The 17741-nt window shown below is 37.6% G+C and overlaps 2 protein-coding genes across 5 annotated transcripts in view; one reads left to right on the top strand and one right to left on the bottom strand.

Moving 5' to 3' along the window:
• Positions 1-17741, bottom strand: part of LOC105495236 (epidermal growth factor receptor pathway substrate 15) — a 162514-nt gene that overhangs the window by 102300 nt on the left and 42473 nt on the right. For 2 of the 4 annotated variants that reach the window (XM_071093083.1, XM_071093086.1), the window contains exons 2-7: positions 13319-13397; positions 12226-12315; positions 11063-11110; positions 7828-7923; positions 4307-4372; positions 1453-1578 (exon numbers count right to left, since the gene is read on the bottom strand). In XM_071093083.1, the coding sequence (XP_070949184.1) occupies positions 1453-1578; positions 4307-4372; positions 7828-7923; positions 11063-11110; positions 12226-12315; positions 13319-13397 (505 nt within the window). The remainder of the gene's footprint in view (positions 1-1452; positions 1579-4306; positions 4373-7827; positions 7924-11062; positions 11111-12225; positions 12316-13318; positions 13398-17741) is intronic. The other 2 variants (XM_071093088.1, XM_071093090.1) reach the window with 1 other exon arrangement.
• On the top strand, positions 2713-3908 carry LOC105495037 (small ubiquitin-related modifier 1-like). The gene has a single exon (XM_071093097.1). It carries the CDS (start codon positions 2816-2818, stop codon positions 3119-3121), a length of 306 nt encoding a protein of 101 aa, XP_070949198.1. The 5' UTR covers positions 2713-2815; the 3' UTR covers positions 3122-3908.

Raw genomic sequence — 17741 nt, 5'->3', positions numbered from 1 at the left:
TTAGCTAGGTGTGGTGGCACATGCCTGTAATCCCAGCTACTCAGGAGGCTGAGGCAGGAGAATTGCTTGAACCCAGGAGGCGGAGGTTGTGGTGAGCCAAGATCACTCCATTGCACTCCAACCTGGGCAACAAATGCTAAACTCTGTCTCAAAAAAAATTTAAAAAAATAAAAAATAAAGAAAGGGCAAGAGATATAAAGAGAGTAGATAAGGTTTGAAATATGCAGAGGATTATGGAGAAATCACTGTGGAAACAGTACAAGAGTGACTGGCGGTACAGAGAAGCCCAGCTGAAGCTGGTAAAGATAAATTTACAGCAACACCAATCTTACTACACCTGCTCAGTAGTCCACATGCACCAGAGAAGGCAGATAACTTACTTCACGCTTTTTCATCAGGCAGGAGAGACAGAAAAATAACATGGCAAAGGGGGCTAAGGATAGACATGAAGCTGTAGACCAAAAGACAGGGGAATAAACTTTTACTTTTACAGGAGGAAAATAATTCATGGCAAGGGATATTGGGGATAGTTGCATAATAATGGAAATGTAGTTAATACCACTGAATTGTACACTTAAAATTGGTTAAGATATTAAATTTCATGATATGTATATTTATCACAGTAAAAAAACTGAAAAAACGGGAAAAGTAAAAAAGTCAGATTTTTTTCTTTTTTTTTTTTGAGACAGAGTCTCGCTTGTCGCCAGGCTGGAGTACAGTGGTGTGATCTCACTGCAACCGCCGCCTCCTGGGTTCACGTGATTCTTCTGCCTCAGCCTCCTGAGTAGCTGGGACTATAGACTGCGCGCCACCATGCTCGGCTAATTTTTGTATTTTTAGTAGAGACGGGGTTTCTCCATATTGGCCAGGTTGGTCTCGAACTCCTGACCTCATGATCTGCTCACCTCAGCCTCCCAAAGTGCTGGGATTACAGACGTGAGCCACCGTGCCCAGCCAAGAAGTCAGATTTAAAGGTCTTAGTAAAACCAGTCAAAGAATTAGTCTTGCAAGTTTCTGGAAAAGAGCTCTATAAAGACGGAAGTACAAGTTACAGAGTGGAATTTACGGTTTCAGAGATAAAACTATTCCTTACAACAAGACACCATGATACAGCCACAGAGTAAATGGCAGACATAAAATACTGATGGTCTCTAGAAATTAACTCAAGCAAATAGAAGGGCAAGAGTATACAGCACAAACTAAAAAAGGACCTACTTAAGGGGCTTATGTATGTAATTAATTTCAACCACTCATTTTTACAGGGAATAACCAAATACAGAAATAAGCTGGCAATAATTTTATACATTAAGTCAGAAAACAAAAAATCCTGTAATGATACAACTTTAAAATAAGATTTGTACATTTTTAACAAAGAGCTATACATGCTCCTAGTATTATAGATATAAAATTAAAACACATAAAAATTAAATTTAGGAGTAAATAATATCTTACTCTTCCAAGGATATCCACAGGTAACTTAGAGTTGAGCAACACTGGTTTCACTTTATCACCAGATAAAAATCCATTCACTGGGCTTAAACTATCAAAAATTGCATCATATTTGGCCTTATCTTCATGCTACAATAAAAAACAAAATCACAAGTTAAATAATAGAGAAAAGGATTTAACTACAGTTATAAAAATCAAGTCCTTAAAGAATAGACTACATATGTTTTTAAACTATCTTTCAGAAAACATTTTTCACTTTCATCAAAATACAATATTCATTGTAAAGATATGCAAGAAAAAAATACATAGGAAACAATAATTTCAAAGTGACTTTACCCAAGAGTCTAGTGTTGCCCATTGTTTTTGTAGCTGGAACACCATCTTTATTTTCCAACTACTGGGTTAGAATCAAAATATTTCAGAGGTAGAAGGGCTTTGAAGAACATCCAGTCCAACCCTCTCACTTAAATAGACCAACAGCAAAAAAGTAACTTTTATACGAACACACAGCTAATTAGTGACATTCCATGACTCTCTAAAGATGATATGAGGTACAGTTCAAATAAATAAAAAAAAATTTTTTTTTGAGATGGAGTCTCGTACTGTTACCCAGGCTGGAGCGCAGTGGCGCTATCTCGGCTCACTGTAGCCTCCACCTCCCGGGTTCAAGCGATTCTCCTGCCTCAGGCTACCGAGAAGCTGGGATTACAGGCGCCTGCCACCATGCCCAGCTAATTTTCTTGTACTTTTAGCAGAGACGGGGTTTCACTACATTGGCCAGGCTAGTCTTGAACTCCTGACCTCATGATCTGCCCACCTCAGTCTCCCAAAGTGCTGGGATTACAGGCGTGAGCCACAAATAAATTTTTAAAAATAAAATAATTACTATAGGAATAAACATCAAGATTTCTCCATTTTTCCCAAAGCAATATTTCTTTTTCTTGTCAATAACAAGATATCTCCTAAAATTTTAAGTTATTTGAATAACATGAATAACTATTCTTCATTATTTGCCCAGTCAAGGCCATATTCCCACACTTTTGAAACTTAGTGCACAGTCCACAGCATACAAAGACATACAAATAAAAATGGTTTTCAAAAAAACTGTACACATTTATCAAAGCTCATTTGATCTGCTATAGTATAAGCATTTTCAGATTACAAGTTTTAAAAATCTAGTACGATATGATTTGGCTCTGAAAAATTATAATGCAAAATACCTATTTCTAAAAAGATTTCATAAAGAATTGTTTGTTCACGGTGTTGTGCTGTGGGGAGGGGAGACGGATTTGTAAACCCCAGAGCGAGGTTCTGCCTACCCAAGGCCGCTGCTGTGCGGAGACCCCCGGGTGAAGCTACCGTCATCATGTCTGACCAGGAGGCAAAACCTTCAACTGAGGACTTGGGAGATAAGAAGGAAGGTGAATATATTAAACTCAAAGTCATTGGACAGGATAGCAGTGAGATTCACTTCAAAGTGAAAATGACAACACATCTCAAGAAACTCTTAGAATCATATTGTCAAAGACAGGGCGTTCCAATGAATTCAATCAGGTATCTCTTTGAGGGTCAGAGAATTGCTGATAATCATACTCCAAAAGAACTGGGAATGGAGGAAGAAGATGTGATTGAAGTTTATCAGGAACAAACGGGGGGTCATTCAACAGTTTAGATATTCTTTTTATTTTTTTTCTTTTCCCTCAATCCTTTTTTATTTTTAAAAATAGTTCTTTTGTAACATGGTGTTCAAAACGGAATTGAAAACTGGCACCCCATCTCTTTGAAACATCTGGTAATTTGAATTATAGTGCTCATTATTCATTTTTGTTTGTTTCCATTGTGCTGATTTTGGGTGGTCAAGCCTCAGTCCCCTTCATATTACCCTCTCCTTTTTAAAAATTACGTGTGCACAGAGAGGCCACCTTTTTCAGGACATTGCATTTTCAGGCTTGTGGTGATAAATAAGATCGACCAATGCAAGTGTTCATAACGACTTTCCAATTGGCCCTGATGTTCTAGCATGTGATTGCTTCACTCCTGGACTGTGACTTCCAGTGGGAGATGGAAGTTTTTCAGAGAACTGAACTGTGGAAAAATGATCTTTCCTTAACTTGAAGCTACTTTTAAAATTTGAGGGGCTGGACCAAAGAAGAGGAATATCAGGTTGAAGTCAAGATGACAGACAAGGTGAGAGTAATGACTAACTCCAAAGATGGCTTCACTGAAGAAAAGGCATTTTAAGATTTTTTTAAAATCTTGTCAGAAGATCCCAGAAAAGTTCTAATTTTCATTAGCAATTAATAAACCTATACATGCAGAAATGAATACAACAGAACACTGCTCTTTTTGATTTTATTTGTACTTTTTGGCCTGGGATATGGGTTTTAAATGGACATTGTCTGTACCAGCTTCATTAAAATAAACAATATTTGTAAAAATCATACTAATGCTTATTTTATTTTAATTGTACAGAAATAAAAAAGAAAAAATGCCTAAAAAAAAAAAAAAATTGTTTGTTTTAGAGTCATATAGAAAATACATAGTTAACCAGAATTTTCAAGTAAGAAATAATACCAGTGGGGTAAACTATCTTTTAATCAAATATTTTAGTTAATATAGGATTATGACATCACCATTTTTCTTTACATTATAACAGATACACGATTAGATCAATACTGTCACAAAACAACTGACAGAGCCGAAAGATTCCTCAGAAACACCAGTAACATCATCTCCCCTACCTTTCCTTAAACATATATATGAAAGTCTAATGTAGATAGCAATATATTTCAGAGGTAGAGAGAGAGTGGATAGGAAGCAGTGAAGGGGTAAGAGAACAGTTACAAAGTTTACTTACTTTTACAGCCCATGGGAGCTCAGCTGCAGAGGTTCCACTGATTAGCAAAGGACTACGGGTATCATGCTACAGAGGAAAGCAAAGCACAAGAAGAACTGAAATTCTCACATCAAGAAGCAATGAATAAAAAATGGTTTTTGGATTTAAATATATTCATACAAAATGCTAGATCTCAATGCACATAGGACACTATTTTACATTTACCAGACCATCTAAGTAACAATGAAACAAAGTGATTATAATACCGTATTTTTACTGTACCTTTTCTGGTGTTCCTTTTGTTTTGTTTTTGAGATGGAGTCTTGCTGTCACCCAGGCTGGAGTGCAGTGGCGCGATTTCGGCTCACTGCAACCTCCGTCTCCCGCGTTCAAGCAATTCTCCTGCCTCAGCCTCCGAGTAGCTGGGATTACAGGAATGCACCACCACACCCGGCTAATTTTTGTATTTTTAGTTGAGATGGGGTTTCACCATGTTGGCCAGGCTGGTCTTGAACTCCTGACCTCAGGTGATCCACCTGCCTCAGCCTCCCAAAATGCTGAGATTACAGGTGTGAGCCACCGTGCCCAGCCCCTTTTCTGTTTAAATACATAAATACCATCATGTTACAATTGCCTACAGTATTCAGTACAGTGTGGTATTCAGTGCTGGGTTAGTTCCTAGGCTAGGAGCAGCAGGCTATATATCATGTAGCCCAGGTATGCTGTAGGCTATACTATCTAGGTTTGTACACTCTGATGTTTGCACAATGATGAAATTGCCTAATGATGCATTTCTCAGAATGTATCCCTGTTGTTAAGCCATGTATGACTATAATGCAGGTAGGCAACAAATCCCTAAATTAACCTTCTGACTACATGCCTAAACATAAAAGTGGAGAAATTCTCTAACCTTAGTAGAATTAAATTCTTAGTATGCAGACCAAAAACTTCTAAAATGTTGAGTTTAAAAACAAGCAACTAGTTACTGGGAGGATCACTTGAGCCCAGGAGTTCAAGGTAACAGTGAGCTATGATCGCAGCACCATATTCCAGCCTGGGCAACAGAATGAGTCCATCTCTTAAAATTTAAAAAAACAAAAAACAAGCAAGAGGAGCCATAAAATACCTGGGGAAAAAAAGGAGTGAGGTGGGGAGAACTAGGCATACTAGATTTAAAAAACATGTCACCAAATGTGATAATTAAAACAATGTAACATCAGCATATGGTACGGATAAATAGATAACAGGTAAGAACAAAAAATATCCAGTAAGCAATCAAAATACGTATGAGAATTTAGCACACAATTGAGGTGGCATTTCAAAGGGAATGAAGAGACAGGAAGTGAAGGATGGATTGTTTAATAAACTGTATTGACTATACTTTCTGTAGGGTAGCCATCCTGAAAAAATATAAAATTGAATCTAGGCTAGACGTGGTGGCTCACGTCTGTAATCCCAGAACTTTGGGAGGCCAAGGTGGGCAGATCACCTGAGGTCAGGAGTTCAAGACCAGCCTGACCAACATGGTGAAACACCGTCTCTACCAAAAAAAAAAAAATTAGCCAGATGTGGTGGTGGGTGCTTGTAAACCCAGCTACTCAGGAGGCTAAGGCAGGAGAATCGCTTGAACCCAGGAGGTGGAGATTGCAGAGAGCCAAGATTGCACTATTACACTCCAGCCTGGGTGACAAGAGCGAAACTGTCTCAAAAAACAAAACAAAACAAAAACAAATAGAATATGCACTCACATCCTACATCAATACTAACTTAAATGTAAAAAATAAAAAATAAAAATTTTTAACCTGTACACAAAAGACAATAATAAGCCAGGCTCAGTAGTACATGCCAATTGTCCCAGCTATTTGGGAGGCTAAGGCAGAAGTACCACTTGTGCCCAGGAATTCAAGGTTAGCTTGGGCAACATAGCAAGATCCTGTTTCTTAAAAAAAAAAAAAAAAAAAAAAAAGACAAATGACATAATAGGAAAAAAAGACTTGCAACTCATACAGACAAAGAGTTAATGTCCTAATAATTAAACAGGCCCTAGAATTCAATAAGTAAAAGAGCAACAACCAAGAAAAATGGGCAAAAGGTATAAACAGACATTCACATAAAGGCAATGTAAACATAAGAAAAGCTTATAAGAAAGCTATTATTAGCACAAGAAAAGCTATTCAACCTCACTCCATAAAACCAAAAGGATAAATTTAAAATTACATACTGTCACTTATCAAACTGACAAAGATCTAAAAGTTTAACCAAAGTATGCCAGCCAAAGTGTACAGCAATAGGCACTCAAACAATTACTGGAGGGAGGGTGAACTACTGAAAGCAAGTTGACAAAATACATAGAAATTACAAAGGCAAAAACTTTTGAACAGCATTTCTACTTTTGGGAATTAACACATATAAATACATTCCTGCACATGCAAAATAATGTATGTCCAAGGTTATTATTCACTGCAGCATTTTTTTTATAATGAAAGATTCAAAATAACCTAAACGTCTATCAATAGAAAGTTAATCATAAACACAAGCAAAGAAATACTACACAGCTATAAAAAACAAAGTGGAAGCTTCTATGTAATTATATATAAATACCTCTAAAACTTAATAAGCTACTTATAAAAGGTATAGAATTATGTGTATAGCAGGAGTCCCCAAATCCCCGGGCCACAAACTGGTACCCGTCCATGGCCTGTTAGGAACTGAGCTGTACAGCAGCAGGTGAGCAGCTGGCGGGCAAGCATTATGGCCTGAGCTCCAACTCCTGTCAGATCAGCAGCAGCATTAGATTCTCATAGGAGCACGAACCCTATTGTGAACTGCGCATGTGAGGGATCTAGGTCGCACGCTACTTATAAGAATCTAATGGCTGATGATGTGGAACAGTTTCATTCTGAAACCATCCATCCCTCGGAGGTCCATGGAAAAATTGTCTTCCATGAAACAGGTCCCTGGTGCAAAAAAGGTTGGGGACCATTAATATATAGCATGCTACAATTAACGTAAAATAAGAAAATAAGTATTTGTTTCTTTTCTTTTTTTTTTTTTAAGACAGTGTCTTGAGCCATCAACCAAGCTGGAGAGCGACAGTGTGATCATGGCTCACTGCAGCCTTGAACTCCCAGGCTCAAATGACCCTCCCATCTCAGCCTCCCAAGTAGCTGGGACCAGACGTGCACACCAACACACTCGTATAAATTTTAGATTTTTTTGTAGAGATGGGGTCTCACTTTGTTTCCCAGCTAGTCTTGAACTCCTGGGCTCAAGTGATCCTCCCACTTCTACCTCCCAAAGTGTTGGGATTACAGGCATGAGCCACCTCACCCAGCCTATGTTTTTTTACATATACATATAATAACTCTGGAAGGATACACAAGAAATTAACTAAAAACAGCAGTAGCCAATAGGGGAAAAAAAGTCAAGTAGCTGAGTAAAATGGCCTAAGGTAAAATTCCTTTTAATATATTACTTTTAATTCTCAAATAACGTGGTGTCATAAAAATTAAATACAATTTAAATCTAAAAGCATTTCTTACAAATCTTGGTGGAGGAACAGCCAGGTTCAAACTACTTAGTGAAACTTCCAATCCATTCTGGGCACATGCTACAAGACGCAAAGCAACAAAGAATTCCTAAGAAAGAAAAGTATGAATGTTAAGAGCATTCTCCCTCTACCTACCTACCTACCTGCACACATACTTACAATCTAAAAATATAAAACAATTCTTAATTACTACAGAGGTCTTATGTAGCAACAAGTAGCATATTTGCTTCAAAAATATCTTGCAGAAAAATCCCATTACAAAGATGTTCCTAATATTTATGAATCATTATTAATAATATAAATGGGAAAATACATACAGATAGTGGAAACCATACAGAATACTAATGTTTTAAATAATACTTAGGGCCAGGCACAGTGGCTCACACCTGTAGTAAGCTCAGCACTTTGGGAGGCCGAGGTGGGCAGATCACTTGAGGTCAGGAGTACAAGACCAGCCTGGCCAACCCGGAGAAACCCCGTCTCTACTAAAAACACAAAAATTAGCCAGGTGTGGTGGCATGCACCGGTAGACCCAGCTACTCAGGAGGCTGAGGCAGGAGAATCACTTGAACCTGGAAGGCAGAGGTTGCGGTGAGCCGAGATCGCACCACTGCACTCCAGCCTGGGTGACAGAGCGAGACTCCGTTTCAAAAAAAACAGACAAACCAAAAAAATACAAATAATATTTAATGATATTAAGAGATGTATTTTATCATTTAATTGAGAAAAAAAGAATTAGAGAAAAAGCCCAGAAGAAAATAATACCTAAAATGTTATGAAAAGTCATCTCTGGATTGTGAGATTATAAATTTTGAAACTGGGATAGTAATTCAAATGACTTAATCACTGTGATTCCAGAAAAACTACAGAAAATAACTGTGCAACATCAAAAAAAATTATGTAACAGTTTAACTTCAAAATACTTATAAATCTCTCCCAAAAGTCCTTGGATTTTTAGCAGTTGAAGTCTTAGTCCAAAACTTAATAAATAAATGCAAAGAAGCTGAAGCAACTGGTTTTCAGCTGTTCTGAGTTAGTGTCTGGGAATAGACATGGTAACAAAAGTCTTTACTCCAGTTACAATTTGTCCAACCTGTCAGTACCCTAGTATAGTTGCTGATGTAATCAACCCTTCCTACTTTTCTCAAATCCCGTACTCTCCCCTACACCCTTCATACCCAATTCATAACCCATTCTTACCACCTTGCAGATTGTCTGCTTTTTACAATCCCTTGCCTTCACTCAATTCTTGAAAAAATGCTATTTCAAGATATCCCCTTTTCTTCTCATTCATTCCACAACCTTCTGCGCAATCTGACTTCAACTCCTATGATTAGCTAGAAAAACTACCGCCTATGTCACAAATAATTTCCCAGCTACCAAACAGCCCTAAAACAAACAAACAAACAAAAGCCTCATCCTGATTATTCTCTCTGCAGCCTGGGAAAGTATCCTCCTGGAAGCTCTCCTCCACCAAACAGCTTCACAAATCCCTCCCAGGTCTCTTCTGACCTTTCAAGTCTCTTCTGTTGGAGTCAATGTCTTCTCTAACTGCTGGTATTCTAAGTATTCTAACACGACCCTCTTTCTTTTCTCACTCTATTTGAGATTCAATTACTCTTAAGTAATCAAGTCTATTACCACAGTATGGATGGGCTATGAAGTGAAATAATTTTCCATTAAATTCTAGTTCTGCTACTTATAGTTGTGAGGCCATGGGCAAGCTAAAACCCTTCCATAAAAGGGGGGCTAATACCTACCTTGCAATGTATTATGAGCAACAAAACAAAAACCATGTTGCAGGAGGAAAGTGCCTAGTGTCATTTTTGTCACATGGAAATTCATTAAGTATTGGTTTCTTTTCTTTCATTCATATGCTAACTTAAAAATCTGTGCCAGGCAGGTGGCTTATACCTGCAATCCCAGCACTTTGGGAGGCCAAGGTAGGTGGATCACTCGAGGTCAGGAGTTTAAGACCTGCCTGGCCAATATAGTGAAACCCCATCTCTACTAAAAATACAAAAAAATTAGCCGGGTGCGGAGGCATATGCCTGTAATCCCAGCTACTCAGGAGGCTGAGATGGGAGAATCACTTGAATCCTGGAGGCAGAGGTTGCAGTGAGCCAAGATCACGCCACTGTACTCCAGCCTGGGTGACAGAGCAAGGCTCTGTCTCAAAACAAAACAAAACAAAACAAAAAATTATGCCTCCAATGGAAATTCAAAGTTTAACTGCAGACTCATAAATCCAGCCACCTGGAAGTAATAAGGCAACTCAAACTCAATATCCAAACTCCAAGAATTATAAGTAAAAAATTTATTTCACTGTAAAACCTTAAGACAGTGACCACATCTATCATGCTAACCTCTATATTTCTAAAGCCTGGTTCATCATAGGTACTCAACAAATATTTGCTGACTGAGTACATGGCACCTAGGTGGGCCCATACGAATTTTGTTTTCCTATGCCTCCAATATACCAAGTAGCCCTTCTACACAGAGACTCGAATGGGGACTACAATCTAGCCCTGAAATCTTAATTAAAAGACTGGATATTCTGACCCTCTCATCAAATTTCTCCAATATCTGGCTTTGATCCTGCTTCAGCTATGCTGGGGGTGGGGAGGAGGCCTAACTTTGAGTAGTGGCACTGAGCAAACTTGGAATTCAATCCTTATACAACTCTGAAATCCATCCCCAACAATCAGAACTTCAGAGTACACTGATGGTATTCAACACCCTCGGACATAACCACTTTTATGTATTCTGGTCAAGAATTTACTTCTGGTTTATAAACCATTTTTTGGTTTATATATCAGGGGTAAGACCTAGACAAGAATACTCACATCTCACATGTGACTAACCAAGAGCTTCCTTTCAAATCTTCAAATCTACTAGACAATACCATCTTAACACTTACTTAATAACATTTACTTTTACTTATAACACTATGTAACTAGGAAAATTAATTAAAGAGCAAAGTCTCTCTGAAAGACAGAAAAATAAACTCCAGGAGAACAATGTCACCAAACTAACACTAACTATTAAGACTTCTATTAACATCTAGTGACTGGAAATACTTTCATTGTTACACACTTGCCCTAGGCAAAACCCTAATGCTGGTAAAAACCAATTCTTAGCTTCAAAATACAAAAAACCCCTGCTGGCTATTTTTTATTTTGAATCACTCAAAAAAAAAAAAAATCATATGAATATCTGAAACTTACTTGTTTGTTCAGGATACCTTTGCCATCTGTGTCGGCTAAATCCCAAATCTGAAATTTAGGGGGAAAATATCAATGTATATTTTAAAAGTCATCTGAATGATAAATGAAATCTCTGCTATTTACAACCTCATGCTCTCTGGTAATCAGATACAAGAATCATAGAATTAAGAGTAGAAAGAAATCTTAAAGATTATTTAGTGCAAGCTTGTCCAACTTGCAGCCCACAGGCCACATGCAGCCCAAGATAGCTTTGAACGTGGCCCAACACAAATTCATAAACTTTCTTTAATAAATTAAGAGGGTTTTTAAACGATTTTTTGTTGTTGTTGTTGCTCATCAGCTATTATTAGTGTTAATGTATTTTATGTGTGGCCCAAGACAATTCTTCTTTCAATGTGGCCCAGGGAAGCCAAAACTAAAGACTGATTTAGTGCAACCCTTCACAAAGATACTACGGCCCAATAAGAGTAAGTGACTTGGCTCAAGAACATTTAAGTCACCAGGGAAAGAAGTGAAACCTAAGTTCTAACTTCCAGTCACATGCCTTTTTCACTAATCCAAGTTCTAACTCTGACACCAATGCTCTTTCTACTAGAATGTACATACTATTCTTGATTTTGGATCCTTAAGATATTCTTTTCTATGTGCAAGTTGAGATGATTAATGTTTATTTGTGAATAATTAAATTATTAATAGTGATTATTTTTCAGGATTTTGAATATATATCAATATCATGTATAAGGAGTAGACAGGGGAGGGGCTTTCCATGTCTTTGTGCTCTTTTTAAAGCCTCTCATCCCCCACTCTATTCACCACACATTAAACAGAGACAGTTATAACAGAGGAAGTAGGGATAGAGCCAAGTTTGAGTGTGTGGCAAGATTCCCAGTCTTCACTGTTTCTCCCCACCAAATGTCCTTATTACTTCCTCATTTTATCCTATTAAAAAGTAGTTTGTTTCTAAAAATCTGAAAAACACCTTACTTTTCAAGAGGGTAAATCACTATGCTACAAATTCCCTTCATCCTATTATTAAAATGGTTTCTATGACTGGGTTCTAACTTCTAAATTTCTTGATGGTGTCTTTCTAAATTTGAATCCAGTTCATCTATACTACATATTCCTTACAAACTCATAATCTAGTTATAATGAACAAACACTACCTTTCCAAGTATCAAGTCTGGAAGCCCTGATTTTTTCAGGAAAGCAGCAGCATCAGAAGCAAACACCCTTCCAGTATTGCCTGTATCAACCTGAAAAGATACAAATCCATAAGTTGACAACAAAATACAAAGGCAAAATTATCACCATTTACCTGCCTTCCATCCCTGTGATTTGGGACCTGGCTTTTGCAAGAAAGGAACGAGAATCCTTTGACTACCATGGGTCAAAGAGTATGTGGAGAGACATATGAGTAGAGTACTATATAGACAGCACTAGAAATTTACGAAGTGTTTTTTTTTAATCATGCCCTACTATACAAATGAGAAAAGTGAAGCTCAGAGGATGTCAAAGCAAATTTGTGGAGTTGTAACATCAACACATATCTTCTATAGCTGTCATTTAAATTCCAATTAAATGGCACTAGGAAGAAAAGGGAAGCACTTCCTACAGAGGTCTTTTGACAAATAGGAATAGTTGCACATGTTACACGTGCCTCTTCAAACATCTTTCAATAATCAACTTTCACTTTTATACCTACTCTTAGGAACTGCAGCACTTTAAAACAAATCAAAGCAACAGCAGCTCTAAAACCAGCAGTGATTCCATAACAAACTTGAAGAAACATTTTTAAAGCTGTTAAGTTCCTAAAACATATTAGGGAACATATCATTTTAACTAACCGGGGACTTTCCTTTAAGACAGAATAAGGTCACAAGAACAGAAAAAAAACAAAAAACAAAAAACAGGGGAAAAAAAAAAAAAAAAAAAAAAAAAACCTCATTTTTGTAAAGATTTCCTAAAGTTCCATTTGTAAAAATAAAAAGTACATTTTAAAAAGTCATGGGAAAGGTAACAAGATACTAGTATACTTGTGAGATATGTTTTTCCAGTTCAGTTAAAAGATTAAGTTTACTGTAAACATATACTGTACAAAGCATTCTGGACAGTCCAATCCTAGCAAAGAAGCAAAATGGAAAACCTTTCTTTCAAGTGGTAGAACATAGGAAAAATCAAGCACTCGGCAAAGAAGAAAAACATGGCCTAATCCTTCAAATCTGGAATAAGGGGAAACAGAAGGGTTGGGAAACCTGCCTGTAGAATTCTCCAGAACTCCTTTTCTTTGCCTGCTTCTTGATCAGCATGGAAAACAAATATCCATACCCAACATAACCTATTAAATATAGAAGCATTCAGGGGAAACATCGTTCAAACTCTATGAAATAATTACGTATCGTATCCCAATAAAGAATTTTACTATATTCCATTCTTTTGGTTATCCTAATAATATAAACATTTAGTCTTTGTCATCTATAGGCAGTTTCTGAGGTATTCTGATGCTTGCCTAAAGGCTCTGCCATAGGCAAGGCCAGAAGCTATAGGCCAGAAGCTGATATATCTTCAACAAAGAGTCTCAGAGCCTCATGAAAACGACTATACTTTTGATATAGTCTGAATTATTAGCATTTCAAAAAGTGGATTTTTGGATAAAGACTTCTCAGCTGACATCACACGACTTTCAGACCATATTGGTAGATGAAGTCAGGATTTCCAGGACTCTTTTCAGTCTGGAAGAAGATGTACTTCAGAAAAGCAGACTTCCAATCCAAGATTCAGCTGAACAAGAATTACACAGGACTGAATGAACTGTTGAGGAAAATTTAATTATGGTTATTTACTTGGAATACTGTTGGTATTATTATAATGTTCTATTTTTTAGTAGCTATGTACATAAGCCCTTTCTGAGACGCTCAACTTAGTAGCCTCTGCTTCTGTAAACCGAATGAAATAGTTTTCTTTTTTTTTTCTCTTATACTTTAAGTTCTAGGGTACATGTGAACAACGTGCAGATTTGTTACGTATGTATACATGTGCCATGCTGGTGTGCTGCACCCATTAACTCGTCCTTTACATTAGGTATATCTCCTAATGCTATCCCTCCCCCTGCCTCCACCCCACAACAGGCCCCAGTGTGTGATATTCCCCACCCTGTGTCCAAGTGTTCTCTTGCTCAATTCCCACCTATGAGTGAGAACATGCGGTGTTGGGTTTTCTGTTCTTGGAATAGTTTGCTCAGAATGATGGTTTCCAGCTTCATCCACATCCCTACAAAGGACATGAACTCATCCCTTTTTATGGCTGCATGGTATTCCATGGTGTATATGTGCCACATTTTCTTAATCCAGTCTATCATTAATGGACATTGGGGTTAGTTCCAACTCTCTGCTACTGCAAATAGTGCCACAATAAACATACGTGTTCATGTGTCTTTACAGCAGCATGATATATAATCCTTTGGGTATATACCAAGTAATGGGATGGCTGGGTCAAATGGTATTTCTAGTTCTAGATCCTTGAGGAATCGCCACACTGTCTTCCTCAATGGTTGAACTAGTTTACACTCCCATCAACAGTGTAAAAGTGTTCCTATTTCTCCACATCCTCTCCAGCACCTGTTGTTTCCTGACTTTTTAATGATCACCATTCTAACTGGTGTGAGATGGTAGCTCATTGTAGTTTTGATTTGCATTTCTCTGATGGCGAGTGATGATGAGCATTTTTTCATGTGTCTGTTGGCTGCATAAATATCTTCTTTTGAGAAGTGTCTGTTCATATCCTTCAACCACTTTTTGATGGGTTTTTTTTTTTCTTGTAAATTTGTTTGAGTTCTTTGTAGGTTCTGGATATTAGCCCTTTGTCAGATGGATAAGATTGTAAAAATTTTCTCCCATTCTGTAGGTTGCCTGTTCACTCTGACGGTAGTTTCTTTTGCTGTGCAGAAGCTCTTTAGTTTAATTAGATACCATTTGTTTATTTTGGCTTTTGTTGCCATTGCTTTTGGTGTTTTAGTCATGAAGTTCTTGCCCTTGCCTATGTCCTGAATGGTATTGCCTATGTTTTCTTCTAGGGTTTTTATGGTTTTAGGTCTAACATTTAAGTCTTTAATCCACATTGAATTAATTTTTGTATAAGGTGTAAGGAAGGGATCCAGTTTCAGCTTTCTGCATATGGCTAGCCAGTTTTCCCAGCACCATTTATTAAATAGGGAATCCTTTCCCCATTTCTTTTTGTCACATTTGTCAAAGATCAGATGGTTGTAGATGTGTGATATTATTTCTGAGGGCTCTGTTCTGTTCCATTGGTCTACCTCTCTGTTTTGGTTACTGTAGCCTTGCAGTATAGTTTGAAGTCAGGTAGCATGATGCCTCCAGCTTTGTTCTTTTGGCTTAGGACTGTCTTGGCAATGCGGGCTCTTTTTTGGTTCCATATGAACTTTAAAGTAGTTTTTTCCAATTCTGTGAGGAAAGTCATTGGTAGCTTAATGGGGATGACATTGAATCTATAAATTACCTTGGGCAGTATGGCCATTTTCATGATATTGATTCTTCCTATCCATGAGTATGGAATGTTCTTCCATTTGTTTGTGTCCTCTTTTATTTCATTGAGCAGTGGTTTGTAGTTCTCCTTCAAGAGGTCCTTCCCAACCCTTGTAAGTTGGATTCCTAGGTATTTTATTCTCTTTGAAGCAACTGTGAATGGGAGTTCACTCATGATTTGGCTCTCTGTTTGTCTGTTATTGGTGTATAAGAATGGTTGTGATTTTTGCACACTGATTTTATATCCTGAGACTTTGCTGAAGTTGCTCATCAACTTAAGGAGATTTTGGGCTGAGACGATGGGGTTTTCTAAATATACAATCATGTCATCTGCAAACAGGGACAATTTGACTTCCTCTTTTCCTAACTGAATACCCTTTCTTTCTTTCTCCTGCCTGACTGCCCTGGCCAGAACTTCCAACACTATGTTGAATAGGAGTGGTGAGAGAGGGCATCCCTGTCTTGTGCCAGTTTTCAAGGGAATGCTTCCAGTTTTTGCCCATTCGGTATGATATTGGCTGTGGGTTTGTCATAAATAGCTCTTATTATTTTGAGATACATCCCATCAATACCTAGTTTATTAAGAGTTTTTAGCAGGAAGGGCTGTTGAATTTTGTCAAAGGCCTTTTCTGCATCTATTGAGATAATCATGTGGTTTTTGTCTTTGGTTCTGTTTATGTGATGGATTATGTTTATTGATTTGCGTATGTTGAACCAGCCTTGCATCCCAGGCATGAAGCCAACTTGTTCGTGGTGGATAAGCTTTTTGATGCGCTGCTGAATTTGGTTTGCCAGTATTTTATTGAGGATTTTTGCATTGATGTTTATCAGGGATATTGGTCTAAAATTCTCTTTTTTTGTTGTGTCTCTGCCAGGCTTTGGTATCAGGATGATGCTGGCCTCATAAAATGAGTTAGGAAGGATTCTCTCTTTTTCTATTGATTGGAATAGTTTCAGAAGGAATGGTACCAGCTCCTCTTTGTACCTCTGGTAGAATTCGCTGTGAATCCATCTGATCCTGGACTATTTTTGGTTAGTAGGTTATTAATTATTGCCTCAATTTCAGAGCCTGTTATTGGTCTATTCAGGGTTTCAACTTCTTCCTGGTTTAGTCTTGGGAGGGTGTATGTGTCCATTTCTTCTAGATCTTCTAGTTTATTTGCATAGAGGTGTTTATAGTATTCTCTGATGGTAGTTTGTATTTCTGTGGGAAAGGCGGTGATATCCCCTTTATCATTTTTTATTGCGTCTATTTGATTCTTCTCTCTTTTCTTCTTTATTAGTCTTGCTAGCGGTCTGTCAATTTTGTTGATCTTTTCAAAAAACCAGCTCCTGGATTCATTGATTTTTTTGAAGGGTTTTTTTATATCTCCTTCAGTTCTGCTCTGATCTTAGTTATTTCTTGCCTTCTGCTAGCTTTTGAATGTGTTTGCTCTTGCTTCTCTAGTTCTTTTAATTGTGATGCTAGGTTGTCAATTTTAGATCTTTCCTGCTTTCTCTTGTGGGCATTTAGTGCTATAAATTTCCCTCTACACACTGCTTTAAATGTGTCCCAGAGATTCTGGTATGTTGTGTCTTTGTTCTCACTGGTTTCAAAGAACATCTTTATTTCTGCCTTCATTTCGTTATGTACCCAGTAGTCATTCAGAAGCAGGTTGTTCAGTTTCCATGTAGTTGAGCGGTTTTGAGTGAATTTCTTAATCCTGAGTTCTAATTTGATTGCACTGTGGTCTGAGAGACAGTTTGTTATAATTTCTGTTCTTTTACATTTGCTGAGGAGTGCTTTACTTCCAACTATGGGGACAGTTTTGGAATGAGTGTGATGTGGTGCTGAGAAGAACGTATATTATGTTGATTTGGGGTGGAGAGTTCTGTAGATGTCTATCAGGTCTGCTTGGTGCAGAGCTGAGTTCAATTCCTGGGTATCTTTGTTAACTTTCTGTCTCATTGATCTATCTAATGTAGACAGTGGGGTGTTAAAGTCTCCAATTATTACTGTGTGGAAGTCTCAGTCTCTTTGTAGGTCTCTAAGGACTTGCTTTATGAATCTGGGTGCTCCTGTATTGGTGCATATATATTTAGGATAGTTAGCTCTTCTTGTTGAATTCATCCCTTTACCATCATGTAATGGCCTTCTTTAT

The sequence above is a fragment of the Macaca nemestrina genome, chromosome 1, assembly GCF_043159975.1.
Source record: "Macaca nemestrina isolate mMacNem1 chromosome 1, mMacNem.hap1, whole genome shotgun sequence".
Lineage (NCBI taxonomy): Eukaryota > Metazoa > Chordata > Mammalia > Primates > Cercopithecidae > Macaca > Macaca nemestrina.
Note: the sequence above shows the minus strand (reverse complement) of the source record. Positions and strands in the feature narration are given on the sequence as shown.

Coding starts and splice junctions, on each gene's coding strand:
- LOC105495037 (XM_071093097.1), top strand. CDS start 2,816: ATGTCTGACCAGGAGGCAAAACCTTCAACTGAGGACTTGGGAGATAAG.